Raw genomic sequence first — 22,947 nt, 5'->3', positions numbered from 1 at the left:
TTTTCTCCCGTTTAGCCCACCTCAGGACTCTCTCTCGATCACTTAGCCGCTGGAACCGCACCAGCACCGCCCTCGGGGGCTCGTTTGCCCTAGGCCTCCTGGCCATGACCCGGTATGCCTCTTCCAATTCCAGGGGCGCCGGACCGGCCCCTTCCCCCATCAGGGAGCTCAACATCTCCGCCACATATCCCGGGAGATCCGACCCCTCCAGGCCTTCTTCCAGGCCCAGGATCCTCAAATTTTTCCTCCTCATCCGAGTGTCCAGCTCCTCGAAGCGGCTCTGCCACTTCATGTGGAGTGCCTCGTGCACCTCCACCTTTGCCCCGATGACGGTGGCCTCCTCCTCCCTCGCGGTCATCTCCTGCTGCAGATCTTTAATCGACGCCTCTTGGATCGCCTGGGCTCCCACCAACCTGGTGGCCGTCGCGTTCATGGACTCTAAGAGTTCCACTTTCATCTCCGTGAAAAAACGGAGGAGAGCGGCCTGCTGCTCCTCCGCCCATTTCTTCCACTCCTCCGATGCACCGCCGGCCGCCATTTTGATTTTCTTCCCCCGCTTTTTTTGGGGAGCTGCTGCCGTTTTTCTTGCCGCTCCACTCCGGGTACCGACCATAAAATCGGTCTAGTTCTCCTCAGGGGACCTTCCCCCACCGGGATTCGTTTTTTCAGCGCCGTTGGGGCCCTCCAATTGGCCCAAAAACACCTTTGTTGCAGGAGCTTCCAAATGTGCGGCTTAGCTAGTCATAGCCGCAACCGGAAGTGAGTTAGACAGATTCTTGATTGACAAGGGAGTCAATAAGTACAGGGGGTAGACATGAAAGTGGCGGCCACAATCAGATCAACAATGATCTCAGCAGAGCAGGTTTGAGGGTGCTGAATAGCCTACTCCTTGCTCCTAAATTGTATGTTCTTATATATGAAATGAAATGAAATGAAAATCACTTATTGTCACGAGTAGGCTTCAATGAAGTTACTGTGAAAAACCCCTAGTCGCCACATTCCGGCGCCTGTCCAGGGAGGCTGGTACGGGAATCGAACCGTGCTGCTGGCCTGGCTTGGTCTGCTTTAAAAGCCAGCGATTTAGCTCAGTGAGCTAAACCAGTCCATTGTTGCATAAATGAGGTCACTGAGGTCCTGAACTCCAAGAGAGTTGACTGCTTTTTATTAAAAATTGTACCCTCCTCTACCACTGCCTCTGGCAGCTCGTTCCAGATGCTCACCACCCTCTGTGTGAAGAAATTTCCCCTCTGCTCTATTTTGTATCTCTCCCCTCTCACCTTAAACCTATGCTCTCTCGTTCTGGACTCCTCTACCTTTGGGAAAAGATGTTGACTATCTACCTTATCTATGCTCCTCATTATTTTATAGATCTCTATAAGATCACCCCTAAGCCTCCTACGCTCCAGGGAAAAAAGTCCCAGCCTATCCAGCCTCTCCTTATAGCTCAGACCATCAAGTCCTGGTAGCAACCTCGTAAATCTGTTCTGCACTCTTTCTAGTTTAACAATATCCTTCCTATAATAGGGTGACCAGAACTGAACACGATATTCCATGTGTGGTCTTACTAATGTCTTGTACAACTTCAACAAGATGTTCCAACTCCTGCATTCAGTATTCTGACCAATAAAACCTAGCATGCTGAATGCCTTCTTCATCATCCTGTCCACCTGTGACTCCATCTTCAAGGAGCTATGAACCTGCATCCCTAGATCTCTTTGTTCTGTAACTCTCCCCAACTCCCTCCCACTAACTGTGTAGGTCCTGCCTAATTTGATCTACCATAATGCATCACCTCATATTTATTCAAATGAAACTCCATCTGTCATTCATCGGCCCACTGGCCCAATTGGTCAAGATTCTGTTGCAATCTTATATAACCTTCTTCGCTATTCACTATGCCACCAATCTTGGTATCATCTACAAACTTACTAACCATGCCTCCTACATTCTCATCCAAATCATTAATACAAATAACAAATAGCAGTGGACCCTGAGGCACACTGCTGGTCACAGGCTTCCAGTTTAAATTACAACCCTCCACAACCACCCTTTGGTTTCAGTCGCCAAGCCAATTTTGTATCCAATTGGCTACCTCAACCAGGATTCCGTGATATTTAACTTTTTACAACAACCTACCGTGAGGTTATTCATCACTGCGCGTTTCTTAAGTGTCTGTCAACCATGGATCTATGCCTATCCGAGTGCTGTTGCAGAGGTTGGAATAGTTGCTGATTTATTTCTTGAGGGATCACCATGAGCATCTTTGTCCTGGTTTTGGACTGCAGCACCTCAGAATGGGCAGTAGGAGTCTGGACTAGCTAATCGCCTGGCAACAGTAGGGGCTTTGGTGGGAGGGTGAAAACTGTCTTCCTGAGTAAGGTCAGCTGGTCCATTGTCTGCAGTGCCAAAGTTGCACTTGCAAGGTGGTACTTCAACAATCCTAGTAATGTGCTGGAGGGCAGGTTGCTGTGAAATCCTGCAAACCCCCTTGGACACTGGTTTCTGTAGTTATGATGGCAGCAGTCTGATTCTGCATGGCAACAATTTTACCTGACAACAAGCATAAGCCTGAATAAGAAGAGTCTGAGTTTTCATGGCTTCAGTCTGTGGTTCTACTGCAGCACCAGACATTAGGGGGTTACTGCTTATGCTGCAGTTGAAGATGGGGCATCAGCCACCAGGTTGCCATTCTTGGGTAACTGGAAGGAGAACGGTATGAATTAAGGTTGTGGTGAGGGAAAGGGAAAAAGAAGAGATGCATGTTTACATCCTCTTACATTACCTGTAAATCAGAAGAGATGGTGGAATGAATGGGAGTGGGATGTGAGAAGGAGGATTTAGTAGCAGCATACAGTCATTTTTGATCCTTTCCACCCCATCCCTGACTTCAGCCTGAGCCCCTCAGTGATGCCAAACGCTGTCTTCTCTTTGAGGTTAAGAACATTCAGCGGTGCTTAACCAATTCAAATTCGGGCTATTATTTTTTAAAAACAGAAAACGGTAGAAAAACTAATTGGGTCCGGCAGCATCTATGAATAGAGAAACAGAGTTAATGTTTCAAGTCCATATGACTCTACAGAACTGAAGAGGAGTAGAAATATGGGTATTTTACTATTGAAGAAAGGGGGTGGAGCAGGTGGAGCAAAATAGGTCAGGGATAAGTGGGAGCTCAGGAGAGATTGACAAAGGTATCAAGACAAAAGGAGTGGTAAAGACTAAGGCAGGTGTTAATAGTGGCATAAAGGTCAGTTAGTAGGATGCATACAAAGTGTGAGGGTGGGATGAAGCTATTAATGTAGGTTATGAGTTGTGATTGACAGAGATTGTTGGTAGGAATATGGTGCATTGAGCAGTCTGTGAGATCAGTGCTGCAGCTGATGGGATTTGACACTTGAAGATGCATTCTTGACCCTTGTGTGAGGTCATTGAAGTTGTGTGACACTGAACTCTTGATATTGATTACCATGGCAAACAGATCCCACTGCCTTTGCAGAATCTGTCTGGAGGATTCTTGGCACCTGTCGATAGATGGCATCTCACCTGTTCTCCATACCCTGCATTAAGGCCTCTGGTGCAGCATTGGAAAATCTTAGAGCCCGCTCTCTGCCACATTGTGCCATTTTTGTGTCTTTACCTCATCAAACAATAATTTTGCACTCACTTCTCAGACAAGCAGCCACTCAACAGGAAACTAATAATAATAATCGCTTATTGTCACAAATAGGCTTCAATGAAGTTACTGTGAAAAGCCCCTAGTCGCCACATTCCAGCGCCTGTTCGGGGAGGCCATTAGCTGCACCCTACAATCATCCAAACGAGTAGGGAACCCAAAGTGTGCGTGTTGCCTGCATCAGAAACAACAGCCCAGGTCAATCATGTATAGTGATTCCCATTCCTGTTTTCAGTCTTATCTCAATTTTGCCACCAAAAATATTGATCTAGTGATGAATTGGAACAAAGAAGTGGAAATCACTTTATGTCACTTGTTGGTATAACTTGTCCTGTCCTCAATGTACATTTACAAAATGCCTGCTTAGTGTCTAGTGTGTGCTCACAATGGAGAATGCGAATGTGGAATGTGGTTTGAACACTGTGACACAATTCCTGCTTTATTCTTTATTTCAATGATTGCTTAATTAAATTTGTTGTCTCAGCCGTTCGGGTACCTAGCCTGGCGGCTGCGGACTGTGTCCCGCGCCGCCACAGTCGGGCGGGAGCCGTGCTGCTGGTTGGGGGGGGCTTCCATGAGGCTGGCGGGTTGATGGCCGGGGAGGTCGGGTCCACGCACGGCCAGCGCCATGATTTACGGCGTGACCGCTTCATTCTTCAGCCGTTTATTTTGTGGAGGCTGGGAGTTTTACGCGGTATGGCTGCTTGCCCCTCACCGGACGCAGGATCGGTGAGGGAGCGGTGCCGATTTATTCCACGTAAAACACCACAGATCCTCTGCATGTAGCCTCAGAAACGGATCATCTGGACCATTGTATTGATAATAAATTGAGAGGGCTAACTTTCCGCACAGTAAGATGTCTTCCAACACCAGCTTAAAGTCCAACAGGTTTGTTTGGAATCACTAGCTTTCAGAGCGCAGCTCCTTCATCAGGTGAGTGAAGAGGTGGGTCACATGCACACACATATATAGACACAGTCAATGATGCAAGATGATTCTGCAAATATTATCATTGTTAACTCTTTATTTAATGTAAAGGATCCCAATTAAAATAATTCTGTAGCTATAATAATTGTGCGACAGTGTATCAAATTGATTCAATCCTCAAGACAATTTATCTATTGTTGATTTATTTTCTAGAATGACACAAAGCTAGAATTTCCATTACACTTTTTCATAAAATAAAGAAAACGGCATTTGTGGTCAGTTTTTCTCGGTGCTGTGCAGCCGTGGGTTATGTGTTATAACCGTTTGAATCTGCAGGTATCTGCCTGAAATTATGAATGACGGTCTGACTAATCAGATGAACAACCCAGAAGTAGATGTGGACATCACGAGGCCAGATACAAAGATCCGTCAACAAATCATGGCACTTAGAGTGATGACCAACAAGCTGAAGAATGCTTATAATGGAAATGATGTAAACTTCCAAGATTCAAGTAAGCAGCTGTTCTAATCGTCTTCATTCACGGATAGAAGTATATTGAAGGGTATATGGCAAAAACTCTATTGCCGAGTGTGTTCTCACTTCTTTGGACCTAAGAACTATGCCGGGCACTTGTCAAATCAGCAAAGCTGGACTCTTACCTCCAGCTCTAGCCTAAGTCCTGTGAAATGCAGCTCCACACCATGGGTCAAGTGAGATCAGGAATTTACTCTGCAACATGCAGCCATGCTCAGTGACCAACTTTTAACACAGTCACAGTTGTCTTCATGGAAGAGCTTTACAAGAGTGGGAAGGAGGGGGAGAGAAAGTGGAAAGTGTGGAAAATCAAGACCACACTGGAGAAGGGAGAATAATGCCAGGACAATTGGCGGTAGGGAATAAAGTCACAATAGGAAGTTAGAAATGAGGGAAAAAAATTGCCGAGCTGGATGGGGAACAAGGTGCCATCACACATTGGGAGCAGGGGAAACAGAAGAATAAAATGGAAGTTAAAGAGTGCATGCCTATTTCTTTCTGCCTATTGAAAATGAAAATCGCTTATTGTCACGAGTAGGCTTCAATGAAGTTACTGTGAAAAGCCCCTAGTTGCCACATTCCGGCGTCTGTTACGGGAATCGAACCGTGCTGCTGGCCTGCCGTGGTCTGCTTTCAAAGCCAGTGATTTAGCTCTGTGCTAAACAACCCCTTCCTTGCTTTGAGGTATTCCTCTCCAGCTTCACTATAGGTGTTAGGTATTGGTCTGGCTCAGTCATTCACTGTTCTTTATCATGGGAGCATATTTCCTATGTTTTAATTGCAGTTGTGACGTCATAAAGTATTTATCTATATATTAGACAAAATGCCTCCAAAATTCAGGAAAACATGATGTCAAACATAGTGTCAAAAATCAGAATCAGGGGTGAAGGTATTCCTTAGTTCCCCAGAAAGAAAATCTTGACAATGATGTACCGTATTCCCACTTCTAATATTAGCGCTACACTTGCACTGAAAGATTATACATTGGCACATTCAATTTTTGCAGAAGTTCACAGTTGGACTGGCCAGAAATTTCCAATTATTAATGGTTATACATGACTGAATGTTCATTATGCATTGCTAATGGGGAGGTTCCCACTGATGGGCACATTGATGAAATTTCCCCCATCATAATCTTTCCCAGCTCAAGAGCACAGCTGGTATCACATGGTCATAAAATTCACTTTACAGGAAATAAAATCTTGTTTGATGTGTGACCATAAAATATCGTGGTTATCACAGGTAGAAATGGGTTTATTTTTTGAATCGCATTTGTCCTTGCATCGTAACCAAATTACCATTATTTCTAAGATCCACTATGAGAGATAAATATTAAAGGCAACTGTCACAAAAACTTAATGGGACTAAATGTGGAAAAGGCAACAGAAACACTGAAGACGTTGGAGAGGAATAGTGAAGGATTTTGGCATAATTTTCTGAGATTGAAAGAGGTCAATTCTACACTCAACTTTGGCAAATATTCACTTCTGTATTTAAAAGAAAAGGAAATGAGAAAACTAGGAATTATAGGGCAGGACGGTAGCACAAGTGGCTAGCACTGTGGCTTCACAGCTTCAGGGTCCTAGGTTCGATTCCCGGCTTGGGTCACTGTCTGTGCGGAGTCTGCACGTTCTCCCCGTGTCTGCATGGGTTTCCTCCGGGTGCTCCGGTTTCCTCCCACAGACCAAAAATGTGCAGGTTAGGTGGATTGGCCACGATAAATTGCCCTTAGTGACCAAAAAGGTTAGGAGGGGTTATTGGGTTACGGGGATAGGGTGGAAGTGAGGGCTTAAGTGGTTCGGTGCAGACTTGATAGGCCGAATGGCCTCCTTCAGCACTGTATGTTCTATGTTCAAACTTAACCAATTGTGGGCAAAAATAGAACACAGCATTTGCAAAAATTGACGGCACAAGTAGACTAAAGTGGGTATCATCTAATCACCATTACAGAGATATGGCATCAGGGTGACCAAGGGTGGGAACTGAAGGGCATTCAACATTTAGAAAAGATAGGCAAAAAGGAAAAGGATATGGTGTACTGCTGTTAATAAAGGATCAGTAAAATTAGTGTAAAGACCAAAACTAGGGTCTTAATCTAAACAAGAAAACTACAAAGGTATGAAGGGCAAGTTAGCCATTGGGGAACTACATTAAAAGGTATAATCGTGGACAGGCAATGGCAAACATTTAAAGATTTGATACATGAGTTACAGCAAACATACATTCCCTTCACGCTAATGGAAAAAGTTCCAAACTGTACCATCACAAAAAAAGTTAAAGATTGTATTAGACCAAAACGAAGAGGCTTATAAAGTTTCCTAAAAAAAGTATGAAGCCTGAGCATTGACAGACTTTTAGATTTCAGCAAAGGATGACCAAGAAACTGATAAAGAAAGAAAAAATTGAAGACGAGGGTAAACTAGCAAGAAACATAAAGGTCCACACCTTCTGATCTCGAGCAGGGAGGTCATACATCTGAGGTTCCCTAGAAGATGTGGAGACCTCCTGGAAACCCCATGCAAGGACTGCATGGGAATTTCCTGGGAAGTTTAAACTTCCAAGGAGTAATTACCGTGCATCTGGAACCATCCGATATTCCAATTCAAATCGGCATCTTCAGCTGGTTCTGACTCTCAGCAGAGTAGTTACCTAGGAATGTTGGAAGGATTAAAACTGCTTCAAACTCCTGGGTAATTATAGTGCTGACCCCCATGACCCACCAATTGGACATTACCCACCTGATATCCTACTCCAACCATCCACAAGTTTTGACTACCTTCCTGGCCCCTAGACAAACCACCCATTCGCCCCCCCCCCCCCCACCCCCTACCCTTACAACCAACCCCACTCCCACAATCTCCTGGACCGCCTAACCATCCCTCCCCATGTCCACCTGATCCACCCCATGCCACCCACTCACCCTGGCCACGTTCCCCCAGAAGAAGACCTTGACCTTTGTGTTGTCTTCACAAAAGAAGATACTTTAAAAATCAGATGTAGTAGACAACCAAGGGAATGAAGAAATAAATTAGTAATAATATAAAAATGCACAGGAGAAATGATGGGACTGAAAGTTGATAATTCCCTGGGCCTGATGATCTACATCCCATAGCGTTGAAAGTGGTGGCTGTATCGATGGTCACCTTCTGAAATCCCATAAATTCTGGAAGAGTTCCTGTAGATTGGAAGCTGGCAAATGTAACCCCACAATTTCAGAAAGGAAGGAGAAAGAAATCTAGAAACTACAGACCTGTTAGCCTGACATCAGTGGCAGAGAAATTGCCAGAACATATTATGAAGAATAACTGGGCATTTAGAAAATAAAGATTGGATTGAGCAGAGTCAACTTGTATTTATGAAAGGGAAATTATATTTAACATATTTGTTTAAATCTTTTGAGGATGTAACTAGCAGAATAGATTAGGAAGAACCAATGGATGTGGTGTATTTAGGGTTTCAGAAGGCTTTTGATAATTCCCTCCACAGGAGGTGCATAAACCAATTAGAGCAATGGGATTGGGGGTAAAGTACCGGCATTGTTTGCAAATTGGTGAAAAGACAGAAAACTGAGTTGAATTAGTGAGTCATTCTCAGGTTGGCAGGCAATGGCAAGTGGGGTAGCGCATCAGTGCTTGGGCTCCAGCTATTCAAAAACTGTGTCAATGATTTAGCTTTTGGGGACCAAATGGAATATTTCTAGGTTTGCTGATGACACAGAGGACAGTGTGCTTTCAGAGGACAGTGCTTCTTCTAATACCTGCCCGGTGCCAACTCAGGAACCCTCCGTCCATTCTCCCCGGGACAAACCAGTGGTCCCCCTGTATTGGGGACCACACCGAGGCCCCCACCTCCCCCCTGTGCCATCTCCATTGCCCCCAAATTTTGAGGGTAGCCACCACCACCGGGCTCGTGGTACACCTCGTTGGAGGAAGCGGCAACGGCGCCGTCACCAGCGCCTCCAGGCTCGTGCCCACACAGGACGCCATCTCCAACCTCTTCCATGCCGCCTCCTCCCCCTCCATCACCCACTTGCGTACCATCGCCACGTTGGTGGCCTAATAATACCCACAGAGGTTAGGCAATGCCCCCCCCCCCCCCCCCCATCCCTGCTCTGCTCCAGGGGAACACCCATCTCACCCTCAGGATCTTCTGTGCCCACACAAACCCCATAGCACTGCTGTTAACCCGCCTGAAACCGGACTTCACTTTCACAGAGACGGTGAGCATTTCCAGCTGTGTGCAAACTTTGGCCATTGTTTTGAACTGTTCACAGCTGAGAATTAAGGACGTGATTTAATTATTCAGCTTGAGATATTGAAATGAGGTACCAAAGTAATACAGAAGTTCCAACAAGGAATAAGTTACCTGAAAATCATGAAATCACAAGACATTGGCTATATTAAGATCAGATTCAAGGCTAACAGTATTCCAGATTCCTGAAAGAATATTGAATCAATCATCCTGCTGGCAGCGAGAATGGTCTTCTGGTAAAAATTGGGAGAGAAACAATTAAAGCACTTAGCTGCTCTTATAATTTCGCACTTTTAGATTTTATTTTATCAAAAAACATGTGGGATCTTTGCTTCTATCCACAACGTAACCATTGATGCACATTTTAGTCCCTCAAGCTTCAACAAAATAATATAGATGCTTGCATTATTTTAAAATTTTTACCGTAAAAAATCCTCAATGTGCTTCAGTGAGAAATCAGAATGCTGAGCCTCAGAAGGAATTTGGGAAGGATATCCAAATGCTTGGTGGAAGGGTGGGTGTTGTATAGAACCTTGGTACAGCCGCACGTGGAATATTGCACACAATTCTGGTCGCCACACTATCAGAAGGATGTCGAGCCTTTGGAGAGGGTTCAGAGGAGGTTCACCAGGATGATGCCTGGTCAGGAGGATGTTAGCTATTCGGAGAGGCTGAGAGACTCGGACTGTTTTCATAAGGAAGACAGAGTTTGAGGGGTGACCTGATAGAGGTCTACAAGATTATGTGGGGCATGGATAGAGAGGATGGGCAGGCACTCTTTCTCAGGGTGGAGGAGTCAGTCACCAGGGAGCATAGGTCCGAGGGGCAAAGTTTAGAGGAGATGTGCGAGGCAGGTTTTTTTACACAGAGGATGGGGCGTGCCTGGCACGCATTGCCAGGGCAGGTTGTGGAAGCAGATATATTAACAGTGTTCAAAAAGGATCATGACAAACCCATGGATAGGATGAGTATAGAGGGATACGGCACAAGGAAGTGCTGATGGCTTTGGCCAGGGTTAGTATCATGACCGCTACAGGCTTGGAGGGCCGAAGGGCCTGTTCCTGTGCTGTATTGTTCTTTGTTCTTTTTGTTCTTTAGAACATAGAACATACAGTGCAGAAGGAGGCCATTCAGCCCATCGAGTCTGCACCGACCCACTTAAGCCCTCACTTCCACCCTATCCCCGTAATCCAATAACCCTTCCTAACCTTTTTGGTCACTACGGGCAATTTATTGCGGCCAATCCACCTAACCTGCATGTCTTTGGACTGTGGGAGGAAACCCATGCAGACACGGGGAGAATGTGTAGACACCGCACAGTGTCCCAGCAGGGAATCGAACCTGGGACCCTGGCGCTGTGAAGCCACAGTGCTCTCCATTTGTGCTACGGTGCTGCCCATGCTCCTCCTTTGAAGGAGGAATGTAAGGGAGGACAACAAAGTGGACAGACTCATGGGTTTACAGGGGAATCCAAAAATGTGGCAAATGAAAGCATGGCTACATTGGTGGAGCATAGGGACCGAGAAATACACTAGAAAATCAGAATAGAAAGTTCTGGCAGACATTGCAGTGCTATGGGAGGTTACAGTAATAGTGAAGGGCGAGATCATAAGGATTGCTTCATATTTTGGGACTTCTCATAGCTTTTTTCTTGAAATGTGTCCTCATCATCAGGGGTCCAGACCCTGATCTTGATCTCAGCCACTGCCAGTGCTGATCATTTGTTCTGGTGCTCTTCCTAGGAGTGGGAAGTTCTGACAGTACTATTAGGAGAAGATGAACCAAAGAACAAAGCTCAGGAACAGGCCCTTCGGCCCTCCAAGCCTGCAGTGACCATGCTGCCCGTCTAACCTAAAACCTTTCACACTTCCGGGGTCCGAATCCCTCTACTCCTATCCTATTTACGTATTTGTCAAGACAGCCCTTAAACATCACTATCATACCTGCTTCCAGCACCTCCCCCAGCAACAAGTTCCAGGCACCCACTACCCTCTGTGTAAAAAACAAACTTCTCTCGCACATCTTCTCTAAACTTTGCCCCTCGCACCTTAAACCATGTCCCCTAGTAATTGACTGTTCCACCTTGGGCGAAAGCTTCTCATTACCAGTGGAATTTCAAGTCCTTACTGTTTTAGAAATTTTCTGATCAATGGTCAATTTTCATTTTGTTTTCCAGTTGATGAAGCAAGTGGCTCTGGGAGTGGTAGCGGCTGCATCGATGAAACGTGTCCTCCAGAGTTTGACTTTGCAACAACTGAGGCTCCACTAGGGTCCAACAGAAGTGAGACAAAAGGTTCCACAGCAGTCAGACCTTCCCCGCACTGGCTGGCTATATTTGTCATCTCTGGACTCCTGGTACTACAAAGACAGTGGAGATAATCAGTGACATACAATAGAGATACTGCCTTTAAATCAAGGACAAAACACTCTTTTCCTCTTGGATATGCCATCAAACACACAACTCCATTTCAGAACAGTAACAGTTTTAATAGCAGAGAGGTACTGTAGCCTGCTACCCCTTTATCCAAAGACCACCAGGTGCCATTCAGGTGCAGTCAACCAGTGCAAGGTTGCATTATATTCACCCAGACCTCAGATGAAAGGAAACACTCTGAAGATTGCTCACCTGCAGTTGGCTTTGTTTCCAGAAACAGGACATCATCCTCTCTGCTTACTTTATGCAGCTAAAAAATACAGGATTCGATAAAAACTTGGCCTGGACTTGTTATGATTTATACATTAATTCTGATTTTAATATCTAAGTTCTACTTTTACAGTTTCCACAACACAAAAGGAATGGCTGCAAAACATTCTGAATAATGGGAAGTGTATCTGATGTTTCTCTAGACAAAGACTTAGAAACTAACAGTGAAGTTCAGTAAGGACAGTGGTTGAATGAATCAAGAATGTTGTTGGTTTAGTGGCACAGTTCCCCTCAACCAGTCAACCACATTGTTGGATTGTCAATTAGGAAATGTGAAATATGCAGTTTTGTTCACAGATGAATTTAGAATTGGCTTTTTTTGTAAACAATGAACAATTTGGAGTGTTATAGAGCATACAGAACAAATAACTATACAGACATTATTAATGAACAGCTGTTGAAAAAAAATCATGATATTTGGTAACAAATAAAGGGATTTAAGATTGTACTTATAATAAAACATGTGATTTGTGCCGAGTTGCCAATCACAGCAGAAGAAAGATATAGGAAGGTTTTGGCCTCTGACCTAGTTGTTTTTTGCTGGTGATCCTAATCCAATGAAAATGATCATGTATGTGTATCCAATTATCCCTAATGCTCTTCTATTTACTTGCTGTTCCATGTCTTCTTAATAGGTTCCTTAACAAGTTATAGTCCTACAGATGCCAGCCATATAAGAAACTCGGAAAAAACAAAATTCTAGTTTTATTTTCAACTTTTAGTTCTAGTGGTAGTCATCTATTTTTATATTAAAATTTTTAAGTAATTCTAAGTGTTAGCTCAGGGTTTAAATATCATTGTATTACCTGCATTTTACCATATCTCAAACGCTCAGCACAATAGTGACTCCGGAACATTTATATTGAAAAAAGGATGCAGACACACCAGTTGACAATGTGTTCTTGTTGACACCACTCATCTGAAATTTGTATGGGTTTTGCCTTTACTGTTCTGTGACAGGTAAATCTGTAATGAGTGGTAAAGTTTGCTTTTTTTTTCCATGCTATCTATCTGATGTCGTCCGGGCAAAATTCTCAAGTTTTGCAGTCACAGCATGTACTATTGGAATTAAACTCCATGCCTTTCAACCCTTTGAACAGATTATGCAGCTTTCAAAATGTGCGCATGCTCCTGATATAAAGCTGAACAACAAAGCTTAGATCCTTGAGAAAACATACTGAACCAAAGAACATTTCTAATGTGTCAGTCAGTCTTCTAAGTGTAACCATATCTTACCTACACCAAAAAAAACTAATTCCACCATAATATGATATGGAATGTTGAATACAAATGAGCATTATTTTTGCGAGTGAACCATAAGTGTTTTTTTCATGCTGAACACACCTGAGAATCTATCTCCCAGGGTAATTTTGAACATCTTCTATGAGCTCCATTCTTATGTTATAGAATCATAGGGTGGCACAACACGGAGGTGTCTTTGATAATGTCTCACTCTCCTGCTCTTTCAACATAGTCCTGCAATTGTTTCATTTTTTAAGGATGCATCCAATTCCCTTTTGAAAGTTGAATCCGTTTACACCATCCTTGCAGATAATGCATTCTAGATTGTAACAACTCACTCTAAAATTATTCTCACCTTCCCCTTGATTTTTGTTTATCAATCATTTTAAATCTATATCCTCTGGTTACCAACTCTTCTGCCAGTAGAAACTTTATCGACTCTTTATCAAAACCCCTCATAATTTTAAATACCTCTTATTTTTTTCTCAGGTTTTTTTTCTGTATTGACTGTAGGGCGAATCTTTGGGTTCAAAATGTTACTTCTGCTCACCAAGTATTAAATGATCCTGTTAGCCAAAATCCAGAGATATTGTAAAATACATATGCAGTCTGAATCTAAATAATGTAAAAACAAGAGTGGATGAGGCCAAGAATGTGATTGGTGCAATAATCAATGACATGCCACTTTAAGTTACAAAACAATCATTCAAATAAAGCTGCGAGATGTGGAATAGAAGGAAGTGGTAGTTAGTCTTAAAAATATTTGTCTAATCCAGCGAGACAAGCATTTTGGGGCTCAGATTTCTTCTTGTGCATTGGATTCAGGGGTATAACAGACGTTTAAGGAAATTTCACTCCGCTATCGACAGCAATTTAACCTGGCTGAAATTCCCCAGTCGTCGCGATTCACTTTTTCCACCAGCAGCGCACCCCTGCCTGCAGGTTTCCTGACAGCGCAGGGTGGCTACGATGGGGAATCCCATTGACAAGCAGCGGGAAGATAGAATCCCACCACCAGTGCGCCGCTGAGAAACCCATGGCCGGGAGACCGGAGAATACCACCCCCTGTATTATTTCTTAGTTCCTGGGACTAAGTCTCACTGGCAAGGCCACCATTTGCCCATGAGAAGGAGGTGGTGGGCCACCTTCATGGACTACTGCAGTCCTCGTGGTGTAGTCCACAATGCTGTTCCGAAGGGAGTAGATGAGTTTGGAGCATTTGGATTCATGTTTGGAATTTGCATTATTTTTTTCCCCGAATGGTGGGTGAAAAATGGAACTCGAATTAGCATTCTGTAAGATAGACGGACAAGCTTCAACCTCAATTGGAGTTTAGAAAGACCATTGTCCTGTCATACTAACTCTATATATGGAGTAAACTTTTGGACAAGGAATTAATTCTCCATTAATCAATAGAGTTGATATGGTGGATGAATTCAAGATTAAGAACAAATTATGAAACAAATATAAACAGAATGTTTTGGCGAATCACGTTTACTCCTGTGTTGCTGGAATCATGGTATCCTCATAGCTAACCTTGGATGTATGATGCAGGATGTAAGGTTGGATTGATTTCTGGAATTTTGAAAGGGTACCTTACAAAACTTTTCCCAGAGAGATTGAACCAGTTGAAGACAATCCCTGATGGAGTGGATTGTACATTCACTGTGCAAGAAATAGAATTAATAAGACAATGTGCTGCTTTTAGTTTGTGTTTTGTAGTATTTTTCGGAGACATCTAGAATCATCTATGCACAGTGGATCTATGTAAAACATAATTTAATATTACTTCTCCATATCCATTAGCACAAATATATTGTGTTGCCTCCACTGCTCTAAATAAACTAGCATTAGATAAGAAGTAGCAATGGAACAATTAATTAAAAAGCCAGCAAATATAGAATAGAACAGTACAGCACAGAACTGGTTGGAACTATGTTGGAACTGGTGGCCTACATCCTGGAGTTTTAAAAGAGGTGGCTGCAGAAATGGTGGATGCAATGCTTTTGATCTTCCAGAATTCCATGGATTTTAGAATGGTCCCCATGAATTGGAGGTAGAAAATATAAGCCCGCTACTGAAGAAAGAAGAGAGAGAGACAAGAGGGAGCAATGAGTCAGTTAGCCTGACATCAGTCATGAGGAAAACTATATAACCTATTATTAGAGATGTGGCAACAGTGCAATTAGTCAGAATTGCCATGAAAGTACGAAAGGTAAATTAGGTTTGACAAATCTGTTATAGTTTTTTGATATTGTAATAAGCAGGGTAGAAAAGGGAGAACCAGTGGATTCAGTGTATTTGGATGTCTAAAAAGCACAAAATTAGGACTCATGGGATTGGATGTAATATATTTGAACGTATGGAAGATCATGGATAGAAAACAGAGTAGGAATAAATAGGTCATTTTCAGACTCTAGTGGGATATTGCGGGGATCAATACCTTAGCTATATTAATGGTTTAGACGAGGGGACTGAATGTAATGTATCTAACCTTGGCTGATAATATTAAGCTAGGTGGAAGGGTAAGCAAGGAAGTTGACACGAAGAGGCTGTAAAGCGATGTGGAGATGAAGTGAGTGGGAAAGAATTGGTGGAATTATGATGTGGGGAAATGTCCACTTTTTGTTGAAAAAATTGAAAAGCAGAATAACTGTACTTAGAGGGATCTGAATGTCATTTTACATAATTACAGAAAGTTAACATGTCGGTACTGCAAGAATTGAGAAAATAAATGGAATGTTAGTCTTTATTACAAAAGGATCAGTGTATAGGAATAAGTAAGTCTTGGTGCAATAATATCGGGGCTTGGTGGGATTATACCTGGAGTTTAGTGCACAGTTTTACTTGCCTTAGAGGAAGTGCAGAGGAGGTTCATTAGACTAGCTCCCAAGATAAGAGTGGTCGATGAGGAGATTGGTCTATGAGGAGATATTGAGCAGAATAGACCTGTGTTTGAGTTTAGAAAAATTAGGTGATCTCAGATCATAGGTTCCTAAGGGGCTTGACCAGGTGGATGCTGGGAAGGTGTTGTCTTGTCTCAGGATATGAGGTTGACCACTTTGAACTGTAAGTAGGCGAGATTGCTTGGATATTAAGGGAATCAAAGGATATGGGAATAGAGCAGGAAGGTGGAGCTGAGGTGGAGGATCAACCATGATCTTATTGAATATCATGACAAGCTTGAAGGACCAAAAAGCCTACCTCTGCTCCCATTGCTTATGTTCCTGTCTTCTCCTGTGACTACACAAGATAACTGCTGAGGCACTATCACATCATTATCATCTCATTAACATATACTTTCCTATTTATTTTGAGGACAGGGAATTGTGCGTATGAATTTATGTGCACAAACACAAAAGAGGATGATTTTCTTTATTATTTGTAGCAAAATCAGCAACACAGATTTGCAACAAAAAGCAGTCATATGAAATCCTTTCCCAAAGTAACAAAGTGTGCCCCTTCAATGTCAGAGCTCATTGTCATGCCCATATGAGGGATAGTTGGGGCCCCTTTAATCAGACACGTGGAATAAGTTAATGTTTAAAGTAATTGAAGCAGGCTAAAATGAGACTAAAGTAGCTACTAATAAATTATTCTGCTTTTTTACCTAAATGTTTACAACATGTAAAATCTAATGGGAAAGACAGATGAAGTAAATAGTCCTGAAGGGGATGGAGATGAAGGTGGAACTGTAGCATTATTATTGTATAAGTTATTACTTAGATAACAGCCATTTCAAGTTTCCAGTACCAACACTAACAATACATTGTTCATCACTTACGTTCTTTGAAGTATACTAAAACATTTATGTTGTGAAGAATGTGGTGCAGTGCTTCAAATCAAGAAAGCAATTGCAGAGGTGTGATTTTCCTCACCCTGCAACAAAATAATGGGACATGATTGTTCCAACAGGGTCACCGGTTGATTGAGCTCATGAAAGCGGGACTGCTCTGCTGGATCTGTAATGCTTTCTGCAAGAACAAAAATCAATTTTGAGGCACCAAAGCTTTTGAGTTTTTTTTCCCGACAGTGTGTCAGATTCTGGATATGGCATGGAACATGTGTGTTTTTACTCTCTATGCAGGAAGTGATGCAGTTTGAGATAATCAGTGCCATTTTTAATTATTTCACACTATCATTCGGGATGAAATTTCTCTTCTCACAAGTCTCATCAAAGAAGTTGACATGAGGAGAAAGCTGTTCCCTGCATTATGCTCATGCCAACCTTTTCACCTCGTTTTTCTTTTAACTAATAAGGTTCTGCCATAATACTAAATACAAATGTTTGACATAAACTTACTTGTAATCTTCATTTGATCACGTATTAGCCTTAATTTTCTAAATACTTCCTTGAACACTCAGGAAGAATGGTATTTATCAAAATCTGTAATATTTCTAAGATTAAAGTTTAGTATGCATTGTATGACATCATCAACAACCGACGTAATTCAGAATCTAGGTCATGAGACTGACGCTATTCTAAGATGCTGTAACGTGAACAGCTTTAGGTTGATGATCTTTTATTCGGTTACAGTGCACAAAACTATCATATGACCATATAACATTATGTGATACAATATGTTATTTTCTGGTATCAAATAGTCAAATAAAGCTTCCTATCATTTCAGTTTGAGTCATGTCGTAGCCTTGCAATTGTGTTTTGTCATTCAATCCAGTCGCCGTTTTCATATATTTTACACATGCTATAAAGAATACCGACATGTGTACGGAGCTCATGGACTTTTTGTGTTTAGGTTTGAGACGACCTGATCAGACATCCATGGAATAGAATCACTACAGTGCAAAAAGAGGCCTTTCGGCCCATTGAGACCAAAAGAGTGCCCCATATAGTCCTACTTCCCCCCCCTGTCCCTGTAACCCCACCTAATCATTGGACATAAAGGGGGAATTTAGCTGGGCCAATCCACCGTACTTGCATATCTTTTGAGTGTGGGAGGAAACTGGAACACCCAGAGAAACCCTGGCAGGCACGGGGTAAATGTGCAAACTCCACACAGGCAGTCACCCGAGGTCGGAATCAAACCCAGGTCCCAGGCGCTGTGAGGCAGCAATGCAAACTGCCACCGTGCCACCCAGCAGTTGTTACTACCCCCATATGTCTCTAGTTTCTCTCCTAACTCATCGCACACCCTCCCAAAGCTCATCTTTTCCATAAGATCCAGCTCCTGGGCCCTATTATTCCTAAACTGCCAACCACCTATCTATGAATAAGAGGATCAACTGTGATTTCGAAGATTGGTGAATTACCTATTGTTGTTATGTTCCCTCCCTAGTCTCACCGGTAGCTGATATTGTAAATGTTTCCCTCTCCCCGGGTCATCTCCCACTCCTTTTCAAATATCCTCACAAATCTGTGCTAATATTTCCTGCAGCTCTGTGTTTAAATCTCTCCAATCAGGATCACAGAACATTACAGTGCAGTACAGGCCCTTCGGCCCTCGATGTTGCACCGACCTGTGAAACCACTCTAAAGCCCATCTACACTATTCCATTATCGTCCATATGTCTATCCAATGACCATTTGAATGCCCTTAGTGTTGGCAAGTCCACTACTGTTGCAGGCAGGTTATTCCACGCCCTTACTACTCTCTGAGTAAAGAACCTGCCTCTGACATCTGTCCTATATAATATAACAGCTGCAGAAAGGCAGTTCGAGGGGGATCTGCCTACTGAGGTAATATGGGTTGAAGTTAGAAATAGGAAAGGAGCAGTCACCTTGTTGGGTGTGTTCTATAGGCCCCCCAATAGCAGCAGAGATGTGGAGGAACAGATTGGGAAACAGATTCTGGAAAGGTGCAGAAGTCACAGGGTAGTAGTCATGGGCGACTTCAACTTCCCAAACATTGAGTGGAAACTCTTTAGATCAAATAGTTTGGATGGGGTAGTGTTTGTGCAGTGTGTCCAGGAAGCTTTTCTAACACAGTATGTAGATTGTCCGACCAGAGGGGAGGCCATATTGGATTTAGTACTTGGTAATGAACCAGGGCAGGTGATAGATTTGTTAGTGGGGGAGCATTTTGGAGGTAGTGACCACAATTCTGTGACTTTCACTTTAGTAATGGAGAGGGATAGGTGCGAGCAACAGGGCAAGGTTTATAATTGGGGGAAGGGTAAATACAATGCTGTCAGACAAGAATTGAAGTGCAGAAGTTGGGAACATAGGCTGTCAGGGAAGGACACAAGTGAAATGTGGAACTTGTTCAAGGATCAGGTACTGCGTGTCTTTGATATGTATGTCCCTGTCAGGCAGGGAAGAGATGGTCGAGTGAGGGAACCATGGTTGACAAGAGAGGTTGAATGTCTTGTTAAGAGGAAGAAGGAGACTTATGTAAGGCTGAAGAAACAAGGTTCAGACAGGGCGCTGGAGGGATACAAGATAGCCAGGAGGGAACTGAAGAAAGGGATTAGGAGAGCTAAGAGAGGGCATGAAAAATCCTTGGCGGGTAGGATCAAGGAAAACCCCAAGGCCTTTTACACATACGTGAGAAATATGAGAATGACTAGAGTGAGAGTAGGTCCGATTAAGGACAGTAGCGGGAGATTGTGTATTGAGTCTGAAGAGATAGGAGAGGTCTTGAACAAGTATTTTTCTTCAGTATTTACAAATGAGAGGGGCCATATTGTTGGAGAGGACAGCGTGAAGCAGACTGATAAGCTTGAGGAGATACTTGTCAGGAAGGAAGATGTGTTGCGCGTTTTGAAAAACTTGAGGATAGACAAGTCCCCCGGGCCTGACGGGATATATCCAAGGATTCTATGGGAAGCAAGAAATGAAATTGCAGAGCCGTTGGCAATGATCTTTTCATCCTCGCTGTCAACAGGGGTGGTACCAGAGGATTGGAGAGTGGCGAATGTCGTGCCCCTGTTCAAAAAAGGGAATAGGGATAACCCTGGGAATTACAGGCCAGTTAGTCTTACTTCGGTGGTAGGCAAAGTAATGGAAAGGGTACTGAGGGATAGGATTTCTGAGCATCTGGAAAGGCATTGCTTGATTAGGGATAGTCAGCACGGATTTGTGAGGGGTAGGTCTTGCCTTACAAGTCTTATTGAATTCTTTGAGGAGGTGACCAAGCATGTGGATGAAGGTAAAGCAGTGGATGTAGTGTACATGGATTTTAGTAAGGCATTTGATAAGGTTCCCCATGGTAGGCTTATGCAGAAAGTAAGGAGGCATGGGATAGTGGGAAATTTGGCCAGTTGGATAACAAACTGGCTAACCGATAGAAGACAGAGAGTTGTGGTGGATGGCAAATATTCAGCCTGGAGCCCAGTTATCAGTGGCGTACCGCAGGGATCAGTTCTGGGTCCTCTGCTGTTTGTGATTTTCATTAACGACTTGGATGAGGGAGTTGAAGGGTGGGTCAGTAAATTTGCAGATGATACGAAGATTGGTGGAGTTGTGGATAGTGAGGAGGGCTGTTGTCGGCTTCAAAGAGACATAGATAGAATGCAGAGCTGGGCTGAGAAGTGGCAGATGGAGTTTAACCCTGACAAGTGTGAGGTTGTCCATTTTGGAAGGACAAATCTGAATGCGGAATACAGGGTTAATGGTAGGGTTCTTGGCAATGTGGAGGAGCAGAGAGATCTTGGGGTCTATGTTCATTGTTCTTTGAAAGTTGCCACTCAAGTGGATAGAGCTGTGAAGAAGGCCTATGGTGTGCTAGCGTTCATTAGCAGAGGGATTGAATTTAAGAGCCGTGAGGTGATGATGCAGCTGTACAAAACCTTGGTCAGGCCACATTTGGAGTACTGTGTGCAGTTCTGGTCACCTCATTTTAGGAAGGATGTGGAAGCTTTGGAAAAGGTGCAAAGGAGATTTACCAGGATGTTGCCTGGAATGGAGAGTAGGTCTTATGAGGAAAGGTTGAGGGTGCTAGGCCTTTTCTCATTAGAACGGAGAAGGATGAGGGGCGACTTGATAGAGGTTTATAAGATGATCAGGGGAATAGATAGAGTAGATAGTCAGAGACTTTTTCCCCGGGTGGAACACACCATTACAAGGGGACATAAATTTAAGATAAATGGTGGAAGATATAGAGGGGATGTCAGAGGTAGGTTCTTTACCCAGAGAGTAGTGGGGGCATGGAATGCACTGCCTGTGGTAGTAGTTGAGTCGGAAAATTTATGGACCTTCAAACGGCTATTGGATAGGTACTTGGATTAGGGTAGAATAAGGGAGTGTAGGTTAACTTCTTAAGGGCAGCACGGTAGCATTGTGGATAGCACAATTGCTTCACAGCTCCAGGGTCCCAAGTTCGATTTCGACTTGGGTCACTGTCTGTGTGGAGTCTGCACATCCTCCCCGTGACTGCGTGGGTTTCCTCCGGGTACTCCGGTTTCCTCCCACAGTCCAAAGATGTGCAGGTTGGGTGGATTGGCCATGACAAATTGTCCAAAATTCTATGATTAACCTAGGACAAAAGTTCGGCGCAACATCGTGGGCCGAAGGGCCTGTTCTGTGCTGTATTTCTCTATCTCTATATCTATCTCCCCTCAATTTAAAGCTGTGTCCCCTCGTGCTAGAGGAAAAAGGTTCTCACTGTCCACCCTATCTAATCCTCTGATCATCTTGTATGCCTCAATTAAGTCACCTCTTAACCTTCTTCTCTCTAACGAAAACAGCCTCAAGTCCCTCAGCCTTCCCTCATAAGATCTTCCCTCCATACCAGGCAGCATTCTGGTAAATCCCCTCTGCACCCTTTCCAGCTATTAAAACTGAAAAGTCACAATTGGTATCCTGTGTGATTGTTAACGTGGTGCGCTATCCCTCACCATCACTGTTCCTCCACAACTTCCTCAACCTCTCTGGAGCCTTTGACATGGTTGACTGCACCATCCTCCTCCAATGCCTCTTCTCTACTGTACGACTTTGTGGGGTTGCTGTCACTTAGTTAACTACCTCCAGTAATGGCCTTGCTTCCCATCCAAGGTTTTCATCCAAGGTTTTATCTTTAGCTCCTGCTACTTCTTATCTACGTGCTGCCTCTCACTGGCAACAACCAAAGAAACACATGAGCTTCCACATGAGGGGCACTCAGCCCTACGTCAGCACCACCTTCTCAATCCCTTCACTCCCTCTTTGTCGTCAAATTGCCATTCATTCATAGTTAACCATTAATTCCTTCCAGCTGGTAGAAGCAAAGTCCTTCTTGTTGTCCCCCCCACCCCCACCCCCACCCACCACCATCACCACAAAATCCATTGCCTCACCACCAATTCTATCCCCCTGTCCAAATTTTGCACAGCCTCAACATCCTATTGAACCTGAGCTCTTTCTCTCCATCGCAAAGGCCATCCACTTCTACCCCTTTAAAATTGCTTGTCTTCACCCTTGCCTGAGACAATCTGCAAATGAAACCCTTCTCCATGCTTTAGTTCCAGACTTGACTATTCTAATGCTCCAATGGGCTGCCTCTAATCCTTCAAAAATGAGAAACCACCCAAAACTCTGTAATCAGTAAACTAACTCATACCAAGTACCACTCACCTATCACTCCTTTAGGGGCTAGGCCCGCGCCGGAATGGTTGGCGCCACGCCGACTGGCGGCAAAACCGGCGTCAACGGCCTTTGACACCCGCCACCCGGCGTCGGGG

General features: G+C 43.6%; 1 protein-coding gene across 2 annotated transcripts in view; it reads left to right on the top strand.

Annotated features, from left to right (window-relative positions):
- gpc6a (glypican 6a) overlaps positions 1–17,965 on the top strand; it is a 1,200,543-nt gene extending 1,182,578 nt beyond the window's left edge. For both annotated transcript variants that reach the window (XM_038818782.1, XM_038818783.1), the window contains 2 exons: positions 4,934–5,109; positions 11,560–17,965. In XM_038818782.1, the coding sequence (XP_038674710.1) occupies positions 4,934–5,109; positions 11,560–11,762 (379 nt within the window). In that variant the 3' untranslated portion in view covers positions 11,763–17,965. The remainder of the gene's footprint in view (positions 1–4,933; positions 5,110–11,559) is intronic.
- Positions 17,966–22,947: the final 4,982 nt, after the last annotated feature.

This window comes from Scyliorhinus canicula, chromosome 14 (genome assembly GCF_902713615.1).
Source record: "Scyliorhinus canicula chromosome 14, sScyCan1.1, whole genome shotgun sequence".
NCBI lineage: Eukaryota > Metazoa > Chordata > Chondrichthyes > Carcharhiniformes > Scyliorhinidae > Scyliorhinus > Scyliorhinus canicula.
The sequence above is the reverse complement of the archived record's forward strand: the minus strand, read 5'-3'. Positions and strand labels throughout refer to the sequence as shown.